The sequence below is a fragment of the Dipodomys spectabilis genome, unplaced genomic scaffold (assembly GCF_019054845.1).
Source record: "Dipodomys spectabilis isolate Male_0828 unplaced genomic scaffold, ASM1905484v1 ptg000015l, whole genome shotgun sequence".
Classification (NCBI taxonomy): domain Eukaryota; kingdom Metazoa; phylum Chordata; class Mammalia; order Rodentia; family Heteromyidae; genus Dipodomys; species Dipodomys spectabilis.
In genome coordinates, this window is record NW_024870692.1 from 6,904,764 (window position 1) to 6,922,500 (window position 17,737).

General features: G+C 36.5%; 1 protein-coding gene across 1 annotated transcript in view; it reads right to left on the bottom strand.

Annotated features, from left to right (window-relative positions):
- Positions 1-13,587: 13,587 nt before the first annotated feature.
- The window catches only part of LOC122095977 (cytochrome P450 7B1), a 157,452-nt gene continuing 153,302 nt past the window's right edge, over positions 13,588-17,737 (bottom strand). The window contains exon 6 of the mRNA XM_042666334.1: positions 13,588-14,235. Within this exon, the coding sequence (XP_042522268.1) occupies positions 13,948-14,235 (288 nt within the window). The 3' untranslated portion in view covers positions 13,588-13,947. The remainder of the gene's footprint in view (positions 14,236-17,737) is intronic.

The following is a 17,737-nucleotide window of genomic DNA, read 5'->3' on the forward strand; positions in this document are numbered from 1 at the left end:
GGGGGGAGGGGGGGGGAACCCAGAGAGACATGTTGCTATGAAAGACTTGTATTTTTTATTGTCTCTGAACTTTATTCCAGTGAAGACGCTCAAAGTTTTGGCGAGAGTGATATAAACACAACTGACTGTGGCTGAAAGAATTGCATTTAGATATATTTATGTGCACCTTGTTACTTTATACTCTGCAATGATGTATTAACGATTCATGGTATTTATTTGTTATTCTTCTATGATCCTTCCACATCAACGGTATTTATCATGTGTTAAGGTCATGGGTCCTATGTGCAGTTTTTTTTTTAATGCCTCTAAAATTCTGTTTTATAGATTAACTTATACTGCGTGCCAAGTGTTTAAAGGTTTATTTGCCAACAAATATGAAGACAAATATTGATGTATCTGAGCTGCTTAAGTTTTTGAAAGATCACCTGGATATTTTCAGTTGCATCATCCCTGTATTTAAATTGAGCTTTAATAAATTGCTTCAGTCCAAAAATTACAGGAAAGGTGTATTCTTAATTGATGGATGAATTGAGCTCTATTTTGAAAAGGGACTTCTTTGCATTCCAAAAGTGTAAAACATCACAGCAATAGATCCTAAGTAAGAATGAGCTAAGCAAATATTTTTTTCCAGGCTGTGCTGTGCATTTGTAAAGGTCTAATTTAATTGCTTTTAATATATATGTACATATATAAGTTATTTTAACTGTGGAGAATTATTTAAGTTAAAAGACTGGTTTGATTTGCTTATGGTGTGAAATTCTTTGTTATTTTTCTAAAAAAATAAAAATTTAAAATAAATAAAAAATAAAACTAAGGAAGAGCAAGAAGCTATTTACCCAAAGTGAGCTTTCAGTTTTAGTTTGCATGGCTGTTTGTCTGCCTTTCCATCCTATTTTAAAAAAAATCAAGAAAACCTTTTTTAAAAAAATGCAGTCCTGCTATTTTCCACTCCTTGCAGATACTACAAATTCAATTTGTCAAGTTGGATGGTGAGTTGGGAGTTGTGATGGATCTATTGGTGGGGTTTGGATGTGTAAAGAATGATATATACATATATATTAAATAGGCCAATCAGACTATGACAGCTATGTATGACCATTTGTATGTGTATCTATGTCAGAAAGAATCTTTATTAAAATATTTTGATCAAACATTTTTATTATGCTGTGCTTTGTGGAAAGAGCAATCACCTCTTTGTTGAAAGGTAATAAAAAAGAAAGGAGTTTCAGAGAAGGTAGGGCAGGGATGCAAATCAGGAGTAGTCTTCATTTACTTACTTACTTTTAAAAAGATCTTCAGCTTAGCCAGGCCATGGAAGGAGAGGTGACAGGGGTCAGTGGGAGGATGCAGAAGAGGTCCAGAGCTTCCAGCTCTGTCATGGCCTTACAAGGCCTTGCTGTCTTTGGAGTTCTTTTCTACTTGTGTGACTTAGATTAAGTTCCAGGGCCTGCCAAAGTAGGTAAAGTTTCTTAATTTTTATCAAAATTTCTATATTCAAATGCTTAAAGACCAAGGAAAAGAGATGGATTTGCATTCTTAGAACATTAATTTTATTGTGGATGTCTACTGTTTTGTGACAAAAGAAATGACTAAGTTCAATTATAGGAGTTTAAATAATGTTCATAGAAGTTTCCAGGGCTTCCTGTAGGCATTGCTTGTTAGTGAAATTTTTAGATGTTTGGATTGGGTTGGGCTTGGATTCTGTCAGGATGATGTATCTACTTTTATTTGGAGTTCTATATTGCCCTCAGATGTAGATGTGATTTGTGTTGTAGTAGAGGTTTTAGAGATGGCCATAGAGTTGGTGATGTGTTGGTAAAGAAAGTATAGTGTTTCTTCTGTCCCCAGTATGCTAAATGCACTTTTGTCTGTATAGCTTCAGTTCATAAAGATATCCCTAAATGCCATCAAACTTAGTGGGGGGTGAGGGAGGATATTTTCTGCTCCACTTGGCATCAAAGAAGATTAATCAGAACCTGTAACTTTTCAGAAAACATAACAGCAAAAGGCCTTGAAGCTGGAGCCCTCCCAGACTAGGAGTGGGGGTAGAGAGAAGGAAAGAGACCAGGGCAGCCCCCAGGCAGGAGGAGACCAGTCTCTCAGCATTTACCAGACAAAGCCTGGGTGCTTCTAATTATGATTATTAAAACAATTTCCATGACGATGTCTAATATTATGTTAATTTGAAAACAACTGTGTATGAAAACTGTCGACTATAATACCTAAATTCATTTAATGAAACACATCGTTAAGGCAATTAAACCTCCTGGATGTGATTAAGAAACATAATTACGACACTGTTCTGCACCATAATTGGGTGTCTTTAATCAAGGGGTAAAGTGATCAGCAACACAGCCATTAGTTTGTATTGTTCTGGCCCTGCTGTCCATCATTCTGATTAGGAATTAACCACAGCCACCACCAGTAGGATTTTTCCTCCTTTTGTATATGCACATCATAGGGGACACATTTGTTGCAGGATTTACTGCTAAATATTTCTCCTTATTAAGAAAACTACTTTGGAATACTTCTCTACAACCTCTGTGCTGTTCAACTCTTCTTAAAAATTGGACAGAATAACAAATCCTGAACTTCAAGAATAAAGAAATGCTCATCTCCCACTCCCCCCTTACCTTTTAGTCACAGCCTCCCAGCTTCTCCCTGAACAAACATGAAATGGATGAGGGTGGGCACAGGAAGAGAATGGGGAGAATAAGTTAAAATAGCAGGTGAACAGGTATCACTAACTTGAGTGCACCACGGTTAATGTTATGTGTTTTATTTTAGTGATTTCAGAAAAAAAAATCAACCTGTCCAGAGCCAAAAGGGGGTGTGTTTGTGATTTTAAGAATAGCATGAGAATCTGAAAAACAGGAGAAAGATTTTTGGATTTTATTTTTTAGGCCCTCCTCTTAACCTTTCTTCAACACCAACGTTTGAAGGAAAACAATGGGTGGAGAGAGCCCTCTTTCCTTGCCAACAACTTCCTTGGGTCACTTTTCTTCCAAAGTTTTAGTCTAGAATCTTTTCCCTAGAATCTTTTCCCCACAGCTGTGTGGAGTTGTCTAGCCACAGGTAAGCCCATGTGGTCAGGAAAGTCTAAGGACCGGAAGTTTCAGGTGATCTTAGGTAAATTCTCTTGGAGAAGAGCAGACACCCTCAACCAAGAAGACCTCAGGGCTCCAGGGCTTGCCAGGGCCTGTTCTGGCACCCACTGTGCCTACATTGGGAGCTTTGCCCACAAGAGCCTTACCAGCCCATTTCTGGGATTCCGGAGCTTAGAGTGCAGGTGAGGCCAAGTGTGAAGGCTGAGTCCCACCTGCCTTTCTGTTCTCACTTATGTCTTGTGGCTAGTTTGACGCTGGGCACTGATAGAAGCTTCAGCTGATGACTAGTAGTAAATGATCATCTCGAAAATTTTCTCTAGTTACCCCTTCTACTCTTTCTGTATGGTGTATGTGTGTGTGTGTGTGTGTGTGTGTGTGAAACTGTGATGCCCCCTCCACTCTGCAGTCCTATACTCTCTCTAAAACCTTGTGTTCTGGAAAATTTCTCCAGAAATTCCCTTTGCTACACCCTTTTTGGTCTTGGACACTAGAACTGACCCTTGCTATAGGACCCCCGGCCCCATGATTAGTCTAGAATGAATGGCATTGACTTTTCCAATGTAATGACTTATGAAAGATATAATCATGTGTTAAATTGAATCCTCCGTTTAACTGTTAATGGTGTGCTCTGGGCACATTTACGTATTAGATGCTATGGTAACTAATTACCACTAGGAAAAGGGATAATACACTCCCCAGACTGAAAAATAATGATGAGAGTTCACTTTCCCTGTCTCGCAGCAAATTGTGGCGGCTCTGCCCAATGGAGCAAGGGACAGAGAGGAGGTCGGAGCTCTGCAAGTGTTTCTGGATGGACCGCGGGAGGTAATGAATCCTGGTCAGCCAAGGCGCCTTAGTCAAACCTTTTAATGAGAACGTGATTCAGGGGTATAGGGTGTGGAGAGGGGAGCGAACTCCACAAACAGTGCCTCCACACAAAATTGAATCTCAAAACCTAAACAGAAGAAACATAAATAAGTTTTCTTTTAATTAAAATGCAGGTCAGACTAAATTATCCACATGCCAAGCAACTTTACATCAATTAACTTTAAAAAAAATTGTTGTGTGGGCAAAACATAATTGAGCCTATCTCCCTGGCGCTCTGCATTGGCATTTATAACTCGAATGCCCCTGAATCTGCCAAGCCAATGAGCTGCAGGTTGATTTAAACTGGGCGATTTAAATCACACGTTAGACACAGTTGGAGGGAAAACCAGGAGACCACAACTTCGGTTCTAAAGTAAAAGGAAAAACAGCAACAACCACTCAAACTTTCAGGATGAGTCCTTTTCGCTGGACCGGATCTCTAGTTCTTGTTGACTGGTGTGTGTACTGGAGAGCGGGGTTCTGCAGGCTGTGAGGGAGGTCCGGGAGCCTGTTGGGTCCCAAGTTCTGGCCAAGTCTTTGCTGGGGTCACCTAGTAGACACCCAGGACCAGGGGGTGGTCCTCCATCCCACCCACCTACCCGGGGTTGTAGACAAGCCCGGAGGCGGGTTTTACAACGCGGGGCCTCACCGAATACTTCCCAAGAGACTCAGGACCCTTGCCGTACAACTCCCCTTCTCCCCGGGTTCTCTAATAGACGCGATTGCGATTCGACTTCCAAGTTTTCAGCGGCTCTGCCTTCAACTCTTCCAGGGGAGGGGTCGTCATTAGGATCCTGGGCCCTGCACCCTTCCTGGGAGGATAGATAGATCTACACATAGCTACCATGCTTCAGGGTGGAGGGACACAGCTAAGTCAAATCCGAGAATTCTGAAAAGGGCCCTAGTTTAAAACCCCACAGAACTCTTGCTTGCTCACAAGGCAGGGGCACTCTTTACTTGCCTTTCCCGAGGCTGATTTGGGTTAAATTCTACCATCCTAAATTACTTGTGTAAATCATTCATCTTAATATGATCCAGGAGACTTTTCCGGGCTGTTGTAAAATAATGAGGTATCTTTGAACGTGTGTGTGCATGCACCTCTCTCTCTCTCTCTCTCTCTCTCTCTCTCTCTCTCTCTCTCTCTCTCTCTCTCTCTTCTCTTTTCCCCCCTCCCCCGTCTCCCTCCCCGACTCCCAATTCTCTTATGTTCTTGAATTCGGGTAATACAGAAATACAGCTTAGAGAGCTTTAGAAGGGAAATGGTTAGCCTGTAAAGAGAAAGAGGATTTTCTGCTACCCCAAACCCCCATACAACATGGACAAGCCTATCTTACAAGTCAAAATATCCAGGATGCTTTGATAGAGAGTTGGCTCTAATTATGCACAATGGATATCACTCTGCTTCCCAGCTTGAGAAAGAGTTAATTCTTTCCCAAAGACCATAGTTGCCCTTGTCGTCTCAACCTGATTCAGAGATGTAATAAAAAATGAAGCAAATTTATGATCTGTTTCAAGCATTTTATTGCTGTATTTTTAAATTCATATATGCACATATAAGAACTATGATCTGTGAATAATTTGAAATGCTATAGCAGAATGATATATTTTCGATAAAACATAACCATATCTTTATATAATTGTGGCAGATTAAAAGAAAAAAGAAAAATAGATTTCGAATGTGGACCAAACTGAAAAACTAATGACAGCCATCAACTGCTAACCAACCATAAATTAACATCTTCATCAAATGCTAAAATGGTATTACTGGTTATATAAAGCAATTATTATTTCTCCTTATAAGTTTTTAAATAAAGTTCAATAATATTTAAAGGATCTACTATTTAGGAATGTTTCTCAGCCTTAAAGATTTCATACTTTTTAAAAACTCTTTAATGGTATCAATTCAAATCTGCTACCTTAATAGAGATGTTTTAAGGATGAGAATATAGATTTAAACATGAAAATGCTTCCTTTTATATATTTATTCTGTTCTGGAAATTACAAAGGGATTTGGTGCAGAGATTTCTATTAAATACCTTTACTTGTTCTTTGAAAATACAAATAATATCTGATTATGGGGAGTCTTGGACCATGTATCTAACTAGTTAAATCATTCAATGTTCAAGTAAGAATGAGTACATTTGTTATGAATAGTCTCTCTGCAGTCCCATGCCTGGCTGAGTCTCTGCCCTTCACTTACTAAGGCTTTGATGAAAGCAAATAATTTTCTTAGCCTGGCCCCCACAGAAACACAAAGAGGCATGAAAAAGGATGTTTTGTATCTTGATGTTTCATGTTGCAGGGCCAATTAATGTATCTTACTTTAATTTTCTTTTAAAGCAGCACAGTGCATAAACATATCTAAAATATGTTTCTCAAAAGTGTGTAATCAAAAAGAATATTATTACTTAGCAAAGTGCTTTTGAAACAATTTAGAAACACATTTTAATGAAAGAAAATGAACGAAATGAATGATGGGTGGCACACATTCTTTAATTATGCCTGGTCCTTAGTTGTTCTCTACAGTCTGTTAGCCTTGGGAATACTAGGTGATCATCTGTAAAGGCTGACAAGTAAGGAAGGTCTTCAAGTTGTTCACTCCTAGGATGCTACCATACGTTAAATTTTGCAAGCTTGTGTAGCCTGATCCCTTCCTTCTTCTAAAGTGAAAACTCTTATAACTTTTCTGTACATCTCAATTAGTTCCAAATATAAAGAACCTGAAAAAGAATATTTGAGAGTTCAGTCTGGAGGAAATACTACTTACATGCCACTAACTTCCTTAAAAATTCAAAAATGATTTCAAATGCTTAAAAATTCCTTTAAAAGTATAAGTCAAAGGCATTTATAAAACTTTCATTATAGTAGTTCTCATGATGACAGAATCAAAGCATTTCACTTAAACATTAACTTGACAATAAAAGCCAAACACATTTATCAGAATGTTTGAATTACTTGTCAAGTAATGATGGCATACACTTACTGTTAATTATAACGGCTAGTTCTTAGAAATAAAAGTTATGTGAGATGAGTGTTTAAATTTGATTCATAGTGAATCATTGATAGTAATACATTTACCTGTTCTTTGCATGCATAGTTTCTCTTTGTTGTGACAAATTGTTGTGACAAAGAATGATTCATGATTCAGTCTCTAGCTGTTTTCTATATAGTCTGCAATGCATTATATATATATCCTTATAGAAATATATATAGGAATTTACAATATAAACTATATTTCAAATAATTAATGATAATATCAAATAATCTTTTAAAACTCCAACATAACCATTGAACGTTTTTATCCATCTTCTCCTTGAATAGAAAATTCACATTATTAGTCACATAATCATGGCTGATTCTAGAAAGTTCTTCTAGTTTTCTTTTACTCAGTAAATGTTTTATAGAGTAAAATTGAAAGCAAAAATAATTATTTCACAGAATCATATTTAATGAGCAATTTATTCTAGTTAGCAAATAAAGAATGCTGCACTTATTACAGAGCATCTCTTAAAAGAGGTTAACTGCTGTTATCTGCACAGTATCTGTTATCTGCACACTCTTAATATATTTGTAACAGAGGGTAACTCAGATTCCTGTAGCAAAATAATGACTCACAGGAGTGTTCCTAAGAAAAGCCAAGTGTCCCAGTGAACTAAGTAAATTCTGTGTTGTGCATTGTTTGCTTTGCTATATAATATTCAGTTTTATGATTCAATTGAATACGCTTCAAATGGTACTTAGCTTTATTCATTATCTGTAGTACAGTGAAGAAAGCTGCAGAAGATAAAAATTACATCTAGTGAGATTTCTTTCCCATTTCTTATTCTTATACATCTCTTCCACTGAATAAAAGTGACTATTAAGAATTGTAGCCCCACCAGGTTAGTCTGCTTAAAATAAACATTATAAACTTAGAGATAGTTCTTGAATCTGTTATAACCTACACAGAAGTAACTAAGTTAAGATTAATTGAAAGATACTATGAATACTGTATTGGAAGTGGAGGGATAGGGATGTGAGAGATAGAAAATCATTTTGAAAATAATTTTCTATGTGCAATCAAATCTTCTGTCATCCAAGGTTCTTAGTAGGGAAATGAGACAAAGATACTGACCTGTGCCTTAAAAGTTAATTTATTTATTTTTGTTGTAAATAAAAGAACATTAAAGATTATAGTCACAAAATACCCAAACTTCTTATTTAACCTGTTAAAGATAATTTGCTTCCTTATACATTCCCATGATATTTAAAAAATAAAAAAATCATGACCAAATATACCAGAATAATAGTTAATAGTTTACAATATTTTTATGTCTAAAACATTTTTAAAATATAATCATTGACATTACCTATTTTACATTGTACAGTTGAATTTTTATGAATTAAAATTAACTTACTCTAAAAAGTAGCATAGACAAATTAATCATTTAAGTTGAAAAGGGCAGACCTCAATGATCACTGACAGATTAACATTATGAAGTAATGGTTGCTTTTGATAAAGACTACAAATTTTATGTGATCTCTCATTATATTTCAAAATAGTCCTACAGGGAATGTAAACTTGGCATGCTAACTTTTTCATAATTGAGTATGTGAATATGATACCTAATAATGCTGTGCTAGAAAATAAAAGTTTGCAAAACTAACTAATTTAAAGAGTCCATTTTAAGGACATGGAATTATTGTTTATATAACTGTTGCCATTCTTTTAAACTAAGATTAAGACCTGGATAACCTTTGTGCCTTGGTCTTTGAAGGGATTTTACTGTTAAGTTAGAAGCTATTAAAAGGGAATATCAACTCAAATCACATTTTACAAAAAAATAAGAACAAGTAATCATGAACATTCTGAGCATAGAAGTTCCTCTGCCTTAGACATATGACCCAATACTGAATGATAAAATAATACATCCCAGAAAGACCAAAATAAGGAAGATAAAAGTACCCTATGAGTTATTCACTAAGCAGAAATTAAAATATGATCATTTCCAGTGTCTTCTGTTGCAACAACAGTAAACTATGCTACTAAGTTGAATTAAAGAATATGGCAATTACTACCTCCAGCAATATGGCATGGTGAAATCCTAGTACAAAATGAAAAGCGAACGCACTATGTTGTGCAATAGGAGATAAAGCCTAGGCCTCAGGATGGACACAAGTGGTGTGTGTGTGTGTGTGTGTGTGTGTGTGCACTCACACATGTGCATGTGTGTATGTGTGTGTGTGTGTGTGTGTGTGTGCACTCACACATGTGCATGTGTGTGAGAGAAAGACATACGCAGAAACAAAAAGAGACACACACAGAAACAGAATTGAAAAAAGGGAGAAGAGAGAGACAGAAACAGAAAAAGAGAGAGAGAATCAAGAACTCTGCATGAAGTCAATAATTTGTAAAGCCAACATATTTGGTGGGTAAAATGAAAAGAAACTTTGCTCCACAGAGTCAGGCTGTAGGTAAAGTTGTCTATCTTGGCCTTGTATCTACAAGAAACTAACAAATAAAGGAACAGCCATTTCTGTCTATTCCTAATTATGGGGCTGAATTCCACTTGCTTTAGAGCTAAAACCCTTAATATGCAAGCAGTGTCTCTTTTGCTCCTAAGTACCCAAGCCCAACATTTCAAGTAATCTGAGTTTGATAATGAGATTAGCAGTCAGACAAAAATGAACACAAATTCTCTCTGGAGGGATGAATTTTAAACCCAGATCTTAAAATTTTTCCTGAGACAAAATTCCAAGGAACAGGGCTTAGTAATCAAGCCATAGCAAGTAGAAGCTAAATGAAAAAATAAATTATGGACTCAGATCCACAGGATATAAAGTATGTTTGCTTAGTATTGCTAAAGAAATGAAAGATAATATTGTGTGTATGCCGAAGGAACAAGATGTTCTAAAAAATGACTAAGTAGAAATGAAGAACTGAAAGAAATTCTCAAACAACAGAAAGCAATCATTGAACTTCAGAAACTCCATGAAATGGAAAATTTGGAAGCTGACAAGTTGGAGACATCTTGTCTGAAAACTGACTATCAGAGATTACATAAAAAGAAGTAGATTGGATAGCTCTGAAGAAGGAAACTAACAAACTCATAATGTCTCAGGGAAAATGAAGCCTGTCATGAACTAAATGTGTGAGACAGATGTAGTTGGAGACAAAGTTTATAGACGTGTAGGAGTGCTGGCCACTGTCATGGGAGAATGAGAGGTTGTTTCAAAAGTTTTGCTTTGTCCCTACCTCCAATCCCCCAATCAACTGTCCCACTCACATGGCTCCATTACGGGGTAAGCACAACAGTGAGATGTGGTGACTGCATATTATGGAATACTGTGCTTCATTTAGGAGTAAAGAGCAAATACTCATGGAGCATTTTGGATATCTATTCTATCTATCATCTATCTATCTATCAATCATCTACCTATCATCTACCTATTTTTTTGGTGCTAGTCCTGGGGTTTGAACTCAGGGATGGGCGCAGCTCCACTTCTGGCTTTTTGGGTAAGTTAGTGGAGATAAAAGTCTCACAGACCTTCTTGATCAGGCTGGCTTTGAACCATAATCCTTAGACCTCAGCCTCCTGAGTAGCTAGGATAACAGGTGTGAACCACTTGCACCTGGCTTGGCTGTATATTTTTAAAACAGAAAGCTTCATAAAAAACAGAAAGGCTATGCTTTGTAGATAATATATTTATGAAAGTTAAAAACAAGTGATGCCAAGATGATTATATATATATATATATGTATATATATATGCATACAAATAAAATGCACATATCAAGCACTTTACATTGCTTGATAGTAAGGGCTATGATGTTAAGTTTTAGCGAAGAAATAAAAAGTAAGCCAAGGGACCTTGCTTAGACCAACTATAATTGTATGCCATGAACTGAAGAGAACAAGAAGTAGAATTACCCAGCTCCCAAGCCAAAGTAAAGGTTAAGAAAGAAAAGAAGAAACAAATTCAGTATTGAGTAAAAAAACAGATTAGGTACCTTATACACAAAAGAAACTGAAATAAACTAAACTAATTACCTTTGATATAAGTTAGAAACAGAAAACACAGTAAGAAAAGATCATACAATTGACGCCTACAAAGATATGTAATATAGGGGCAGAGTCAGGTAATGTTCAGGGAGAATGGATGCCAATATTCCATACTCAAAAGATGTCCTTCTCAGAGACTTCAGAATCATCATGTGACATGTATATATATGACAAAAAGAAACTAAGGATTTTAAAAATGAACAGAACATGTTAAAGGAGTAAGAGAGAAGAAGCAAACTGGACAATTAAATTGACTAACATCTAACCCATCAATAACATGAAGGGAAGCATGAAGAATATGCAGTATCTTCCATATGCTACGAAGAAGTAACTATCAACCCAGACTTGTACACGCACCTATCCAACTTCTGGTATTTACCCAACAGCCTGGAAATCACTTGGTAAAAGAAATGTTTGTACTCCATGTTCATTGCAACACTGTTTTACATTAGCCAAGTTATGGAATCAGCCTCAGTGTCCAACAGAAGAATATCTGAATTCAATATGCTGTAGAGCTACAATGGAATACTAGCCACACCCGAAGAAAATTCTAATGTTTGAGACATTAGATGTGATTGGAGAACATTATCCAAAATTAAGAAAAAAAAGCCTGGCACTGAAAGACAAATACCACATATTTCTGCTTATGTATGAATGTAAAATATTTAAATTTGTAGAAGCAGGGAGTAAGATGGTGCTTGCAGAAGTAGAAGAGCATGAGAATAGGATGATGAGTCAAAGAATACAAAATCTCAATCAGGAAGACTCTTTTTTTCTTTCTTTCCTTTCTCTATGAGTTCTGTTGCAGTGAATAAGATTAATAATAGAGCTATATGTTTTAAAATTGCTAAGAGAACACATTTCAAATGCTCTTAGACTTAAATTATAAACATGAAAACATAGGATCATATGCATATATAGGTATATATTATATATATATATATAAACATGTTGACTCAAGTATGGTACATACAGGGTAGGATTTCAATGTCGATCTGTTTCAAGCTACTAACTTATAGTTCAACAAAATGAATACCAGGAAGCTGAAACATGTATTATCAGAAGGGAGGCTGCTCAAGGAGAAGGAGAGCAGATGAATGGAGAGAGGAAGAGTGGGTGAATACATCATAGCATTCAACATATATATGTGAAAATGAAACAGGTAACTTGACTGGATGGGACCAATGGGGGAGAACATGAAAGGGGTAACATTGATGGAAATGCTTTGTACTCATAACTTGACATGTTGAATTAAAGAGTTAAGAATTTGAGGTGATGGATATGTTATCTGACTTTATTTTAGGATTTCACATTGTATTCACAAGTCATACCATCACTTTGTACCCTGTAAACATTCAATTATAAATGGTCTCTTTGCAATAAAAAGGGAAAGAAGATAAAGACCTCCTCAATCAGGTAAAACCAAAATACCAGTATACATACATGTGGACTAGCTCAATGCTCAGAGCATGTACTTCAGGGAGGAGAAAATAATGCTAGACTGCCTTATTTAATTACTAAATACCGTAGGAGAAGCATTTAGTAATTTAAAATTCATTTCTTGTTTTTAAAGCAAATTTCTGAATTATTAGAGTTTCCAGTCAATGCAGCAGGTACTAACTGGGTGAATTACTTGCTGTGTCTCTTTATATACTGTATTGTTTTTTTACACCAAAGTCAAATTGGCTTAGTAAGCCAATATTAGAGATCTTTAGCCAGGTGCTGGTGGCATAGGGCTATAATCCTAGCTACTCGGGACGTGGAGATCTGGTGATTGCAGTTAGAACTCAGCCTGGACAGAAAAGTCTACGAGACTCTTATTTCCAATAAACTACTCAGAAAAACAGGAAGTGGTGTAGTGGCTCAAGTGGTAGAGAGTTAGACTTGAGTACAAAGAGGCTCAGGGAAGGCACCAAGCACTGAGTTCAAGCCCCAGGATAGGCAAAAGAAAAAAGAAATTGGACTCAAAGTGCTTCACTGTATCATATGAAATTATATTGTATTACATAATGCCATACTCCAAAATAATGCAAATGAATTCCAAGTGTAAAAGGTAAGATGAAAAGAACAAACACTGTTATCTAGTGTCCCAGGTTTTATAAATGGAAACATTTAGGACAGCGTTTATTGCAATACTGACATACCTCTTACAGTTTATACTAAAGCCAAATGCTACAGTGAATGCTGAAATGATTTCAACATTTGGTCCTGTAATAAACCTAATCCTAATGTCTAGGGCAATGGCAGAATTGGTGTTTTCTTATACACTAAATCTTATCAGCATCTAACATGAACATGAGAGGTCTTATATAACAAGAAATTTTGTTCTATTGAGCCACAGTATACAAAGTAATAAAAAAACATTTATGGATGATTAAATGTGGAAGTGAAGTCAAAACATTTAATCTGCTGCAAAACTCATTTAATGCAAACGTGCCCCAGCAATATAGATATTATTGATATTATAGTTGAAGGGAACATTTTCATATAGTGTAGCTCACAGAAATTTAATTTCCATCTTTGAGAATTTAGAACTTGTTAGTCTAGGTCCATTTCTAACACATTTTTCCCCCAGTGGTACATAAAATGTACTTTTACATATTAGAGAAGAATTTGAGTGACTTAAAATTCTCCCATTGCCAAATTTATGGCTGAGAAGTTGCACTTATTAAACCAAGTGAAAAATCACACTAAGTGGAAGCTTTCAAAAGCTATTTTGAACTTCAAGGTGATTCTGAGGATCATTTTAATGCCGCCATACTGCTTTAAGTTTTGTGACCATGTACAAAATAGGACTGACCTCAGATAAAATATAAATTGGCACTTCTAAAACAAATATGCACACCAATAACATTTGGAGAAATGAAGAACAGATAAGCAAGTTTATGACAGGCTCATTCCTGCAGATTTCATTTCCCTCTTTCTGTTTCTCTAAGCTTTTGCCTTATACCTAAAGGAAACATCAGATTCCGGATATTGAATACCTAACAACAAACGGCTGTGGTTTTGTCTTAGAGGTTGGTTGTCAAGTATTTCAAAATCAAAATATGTTAAAAATAAAAACAACAGAAGCTTTATTTCAGCAATGGCTAGAAATCGGCCTGGACATTTGTTGGCTCCAAACCCAAAAGGCATTATGTAGAATTTCAGCTTCTTCCCTCTTTTGAAAAAGGTAGTTTTCTTCTTACCACCATCAACAAAGCGATCAAATCTAAATTCCTATAAAGAAGAACAAACAGTGTTAGTTTTATTTGAAGCCAAGGGCCAGTGGTTTATGCCTATAATCTTCACTACTCCGTAGGCAGAGATCTGAGAATGGCAAAGGGTTCAAAGCCAGCCTGGACAAGAAGGTCTGCAGATCTTTATCTTCAATTAACCAGCAAAAAGTCAGAAATGAAGGCATAACTCAGGTGGTAGACTGCCAGCTTTGACTATAAAGGTAAGAGAGAATATCCAGGCCCTGAGTTCAAGCCCCAGTACATAACCGCCCCCTTCACCCCTAACACACAAAGTTTTATGTGAATAGTTTGAGTTCAGATCTAACAAGTTGCCAGGTCTCCCTTCCTGTTTTCAAAAGCATCAGAGAAACAAAAATTGATTATGTGTATAACACATGTGAACTTAGAAAACTAACAAACCCTCAAATGCTACCTGGAAATGATTTCTCCATATACAAGTAAAATCTAAACACCTAAGTGACTTCTTTTCTGTCTTTCTATTTCTTTCCTAGTGATTTAATTTTCTGTGGCTATCACAAAATACTTGATACTGGGAAAATTATAAAGAAAAGGGGTTTGTTTTGGCTCAGGATTCTGGACTCTGAGATGCCCAAGATACAGTGCTCATAAGGAACTTGTACTGCTTCATTTCATGGTGGAAAGAAAAAAGACAATTGTTTGTTGAATAAAATTTACAGGAGAATTTGGAACTTGTTAGACTGTCCATTGTATTTTATTCATATACTCTGTTGAGTATAAACATACAAGAGTATGTTTATGCAAGAGGAAAAAGTGTATCTTTAAGTGATAGTTATAGTTGCAGACATGGCTCAAGTGGTTAAAGCATTTGCCTAACAAGATTGAGGCCCAGAGTTCAATTTCCAATACTGCTAAAGCAAACCATCAAAGAAACAAACACAAAATAAGCCCAAAGAACAAAAAACAATAGTTAAACTCTTGAAGAAAACATATTGAATGAGAAAATAAACATGTAGAGAATGAGAAGTAATCAAATATTCATTGCTTCTGAACAGTACAACGGTACAATATTGAAGACTTAAAATTAAGATTAGATACGAAGACCATTTTGTGGATAAAGAATACGTTTTTTATATATGACAGAAGATGATTGCATAAGATCTTAACTCATGTTTTTCAAATACTATGTTTAGTTCAGTTCAATATGGCTTTTTTTTTTTAGCACTTCCGGCATGGCATAAAACTTGGTTCTGGTATACTATATGAATGTTATGTCATACACTCAATTCATAATCTGATTGTAGGAAACCAAATGAGACAAAAGATCTGACTCTATGATTCCCTAATAATAGACAAAATCTGCCAGTGTTTTGAAGGGATGACTAAGGAGCTGCACTGTTGGATCTGGCTCAAAGTCCTTGTTGACAGCCAGATGGCAAAGTACAGAATTCCCTCCCTATCTCCATGACTAGGGGTCAGATCAGTTGTGAGCTGTAGCCAGCTAGTGGAAGCTTGTGAGGAATTGTGTGCACTTCTTCTCAACTCTATGTTCAAGGGCATCCCATTCAGTAACATTAATTCACCAAGGATGGTAGTATGGACGTCATGAAAGTGGAAAGACATCCATCTCTGGTTTCAGTATGTTAGGTATGTGGTATCAACGTATTACGGCTTAAACCTTTTCACATGAAGAATCTGGCTATAAGAAGACAGTTAGAAGTCCTAGTCGCTGTACTGTAGGCCTTTAAGTCAAGGTACTTTTTATTCCCGTGTATCCATCATGTCTCTTACAGTGCCTTGGATTTAGTAGAAGCTCCAAGCATATTTCCTTCTTCAAAGTCGACTGATGAACATCTCTATTCCAATTTGAGATCTAAGCAAGTTTATTTGGATATAATTAGTCTATTCCAAGAATAATGATAATAATCAACATCAATAGGCTGATTATTCTAGTAAGTTTTAAGACTTTTTTAAAAGGCCTTTTACATTCATTTATCATTATGTCCTAACTCTATTCTATTATGTCCTAACTCTGAAGAGTAGCTAGCTAGGGCAGAACTTCCTCCAATTATCAAGACCTTTAACTACGGAACATGTGGGGGAATACTTCAAAGATTGTTCTCTCTCCCTCTCCCTCTCCTTCTCCCTCTCTCTCTCTTTCTCCCTCTTCTTCTCGCTCTCCCTCTCTCCCTCTCTCCCCCCCCCCCCCCAGTGCCAGTACTAAGACTTGAACTAAGGCTTCACACACTCACTTTGCGTTTTCATTCAAGGCTGGCACTTTATAACTTGAGTCACAGCTCCACTTCCACCTTTTTGCTTCTTAATTGGAGATAAGAGTCTCACAGATTTGTGGCTGAATAGGTGTTGAACTATGATCCTCGGATCTCAAATCTCCTGCATATCTAGGATTACAGGTGTAAGCCACCAGCATGTGAATGGCTGTGCTTCTTCACATGAGGTGGTAGCACAGTTATAACATATTGTCACCTTAATGGTGGCTCTCTATTCTCTATAGTCCAATAATGTAGCCAGGACTTACTTTATTCCTTCGCCCTTCTAGACCTAGAAAAGTGACCAAGTTTGGTCTCCATAGCTCCAGTTCACTGCATTTTGGCAGAAAAGAAATCATCATTCACTTGTGATTATTTGATAATCATTTGCATGATTTCTAGACAATAAAAGAGGTAAGTTTGAAGAAGACCTCAGAAAAAAATTAAAAACCCTACTTATTCGCTACTAGGTAATAAATAGATTAGTGGTGCTGCCTGGAGAAGCTTGTAAAGCTCTAGACAGAGAAGAAAGCAGCATCAAGAGGGACTGTTTCCTTTTCTCTAACTCACTGTAAACTTCATTTTGCCAGTGTGTTTTCACACATAGGCAAAAGCCACAAGAATGCTGAATATACAATAAGCTAAGCAATCAATATTCAAAAAATGAATCATCTTTAATACAGAAGTAACATGTTGTTAACCTGTGAGAAAATTAGATCTCAAACATTTTTCTTTTTTCTTTTTGGCAATACTGAGATTTGAAATCAGAGCTTCATACTTAGCAAGACTGGTACTGTACCACTTGGGCCATGCCTCCAGTCCAACTTTTTGCTTGTTATTTTGAAGATGGAATCTAGCAAACTTTTCTACCAAGGCTGACTTGAAACCATGATCCTCCAGATCTTAGTTTCCTGAGTAACTAAGATTATTGGCCAGTTCAGAAAGTATCTATTGAACTTAAATGCCTCCTGGAGTCTCTTTTTACTGTAATTCATACTACCTCAATAGTATTATTGTATTTATAGATGACCCACTGCTTTATGTGGCCATTTTATATCCAGTCCCTATTTGAGTATTATCTGTCCTGATTTAAAGCTTTAACCACACTGTATTGCACTTTCAGTCCCTGATTCGATCAACTTTGATGGATAGCGTCCTGTCTTGTGTGGAGGACATTGAAACAAGGATGCACCACCACAGTATATGTGCAGGTGACAGCGTGGGCAGCGGCAATTACCCAGGAACAGGGTGGCA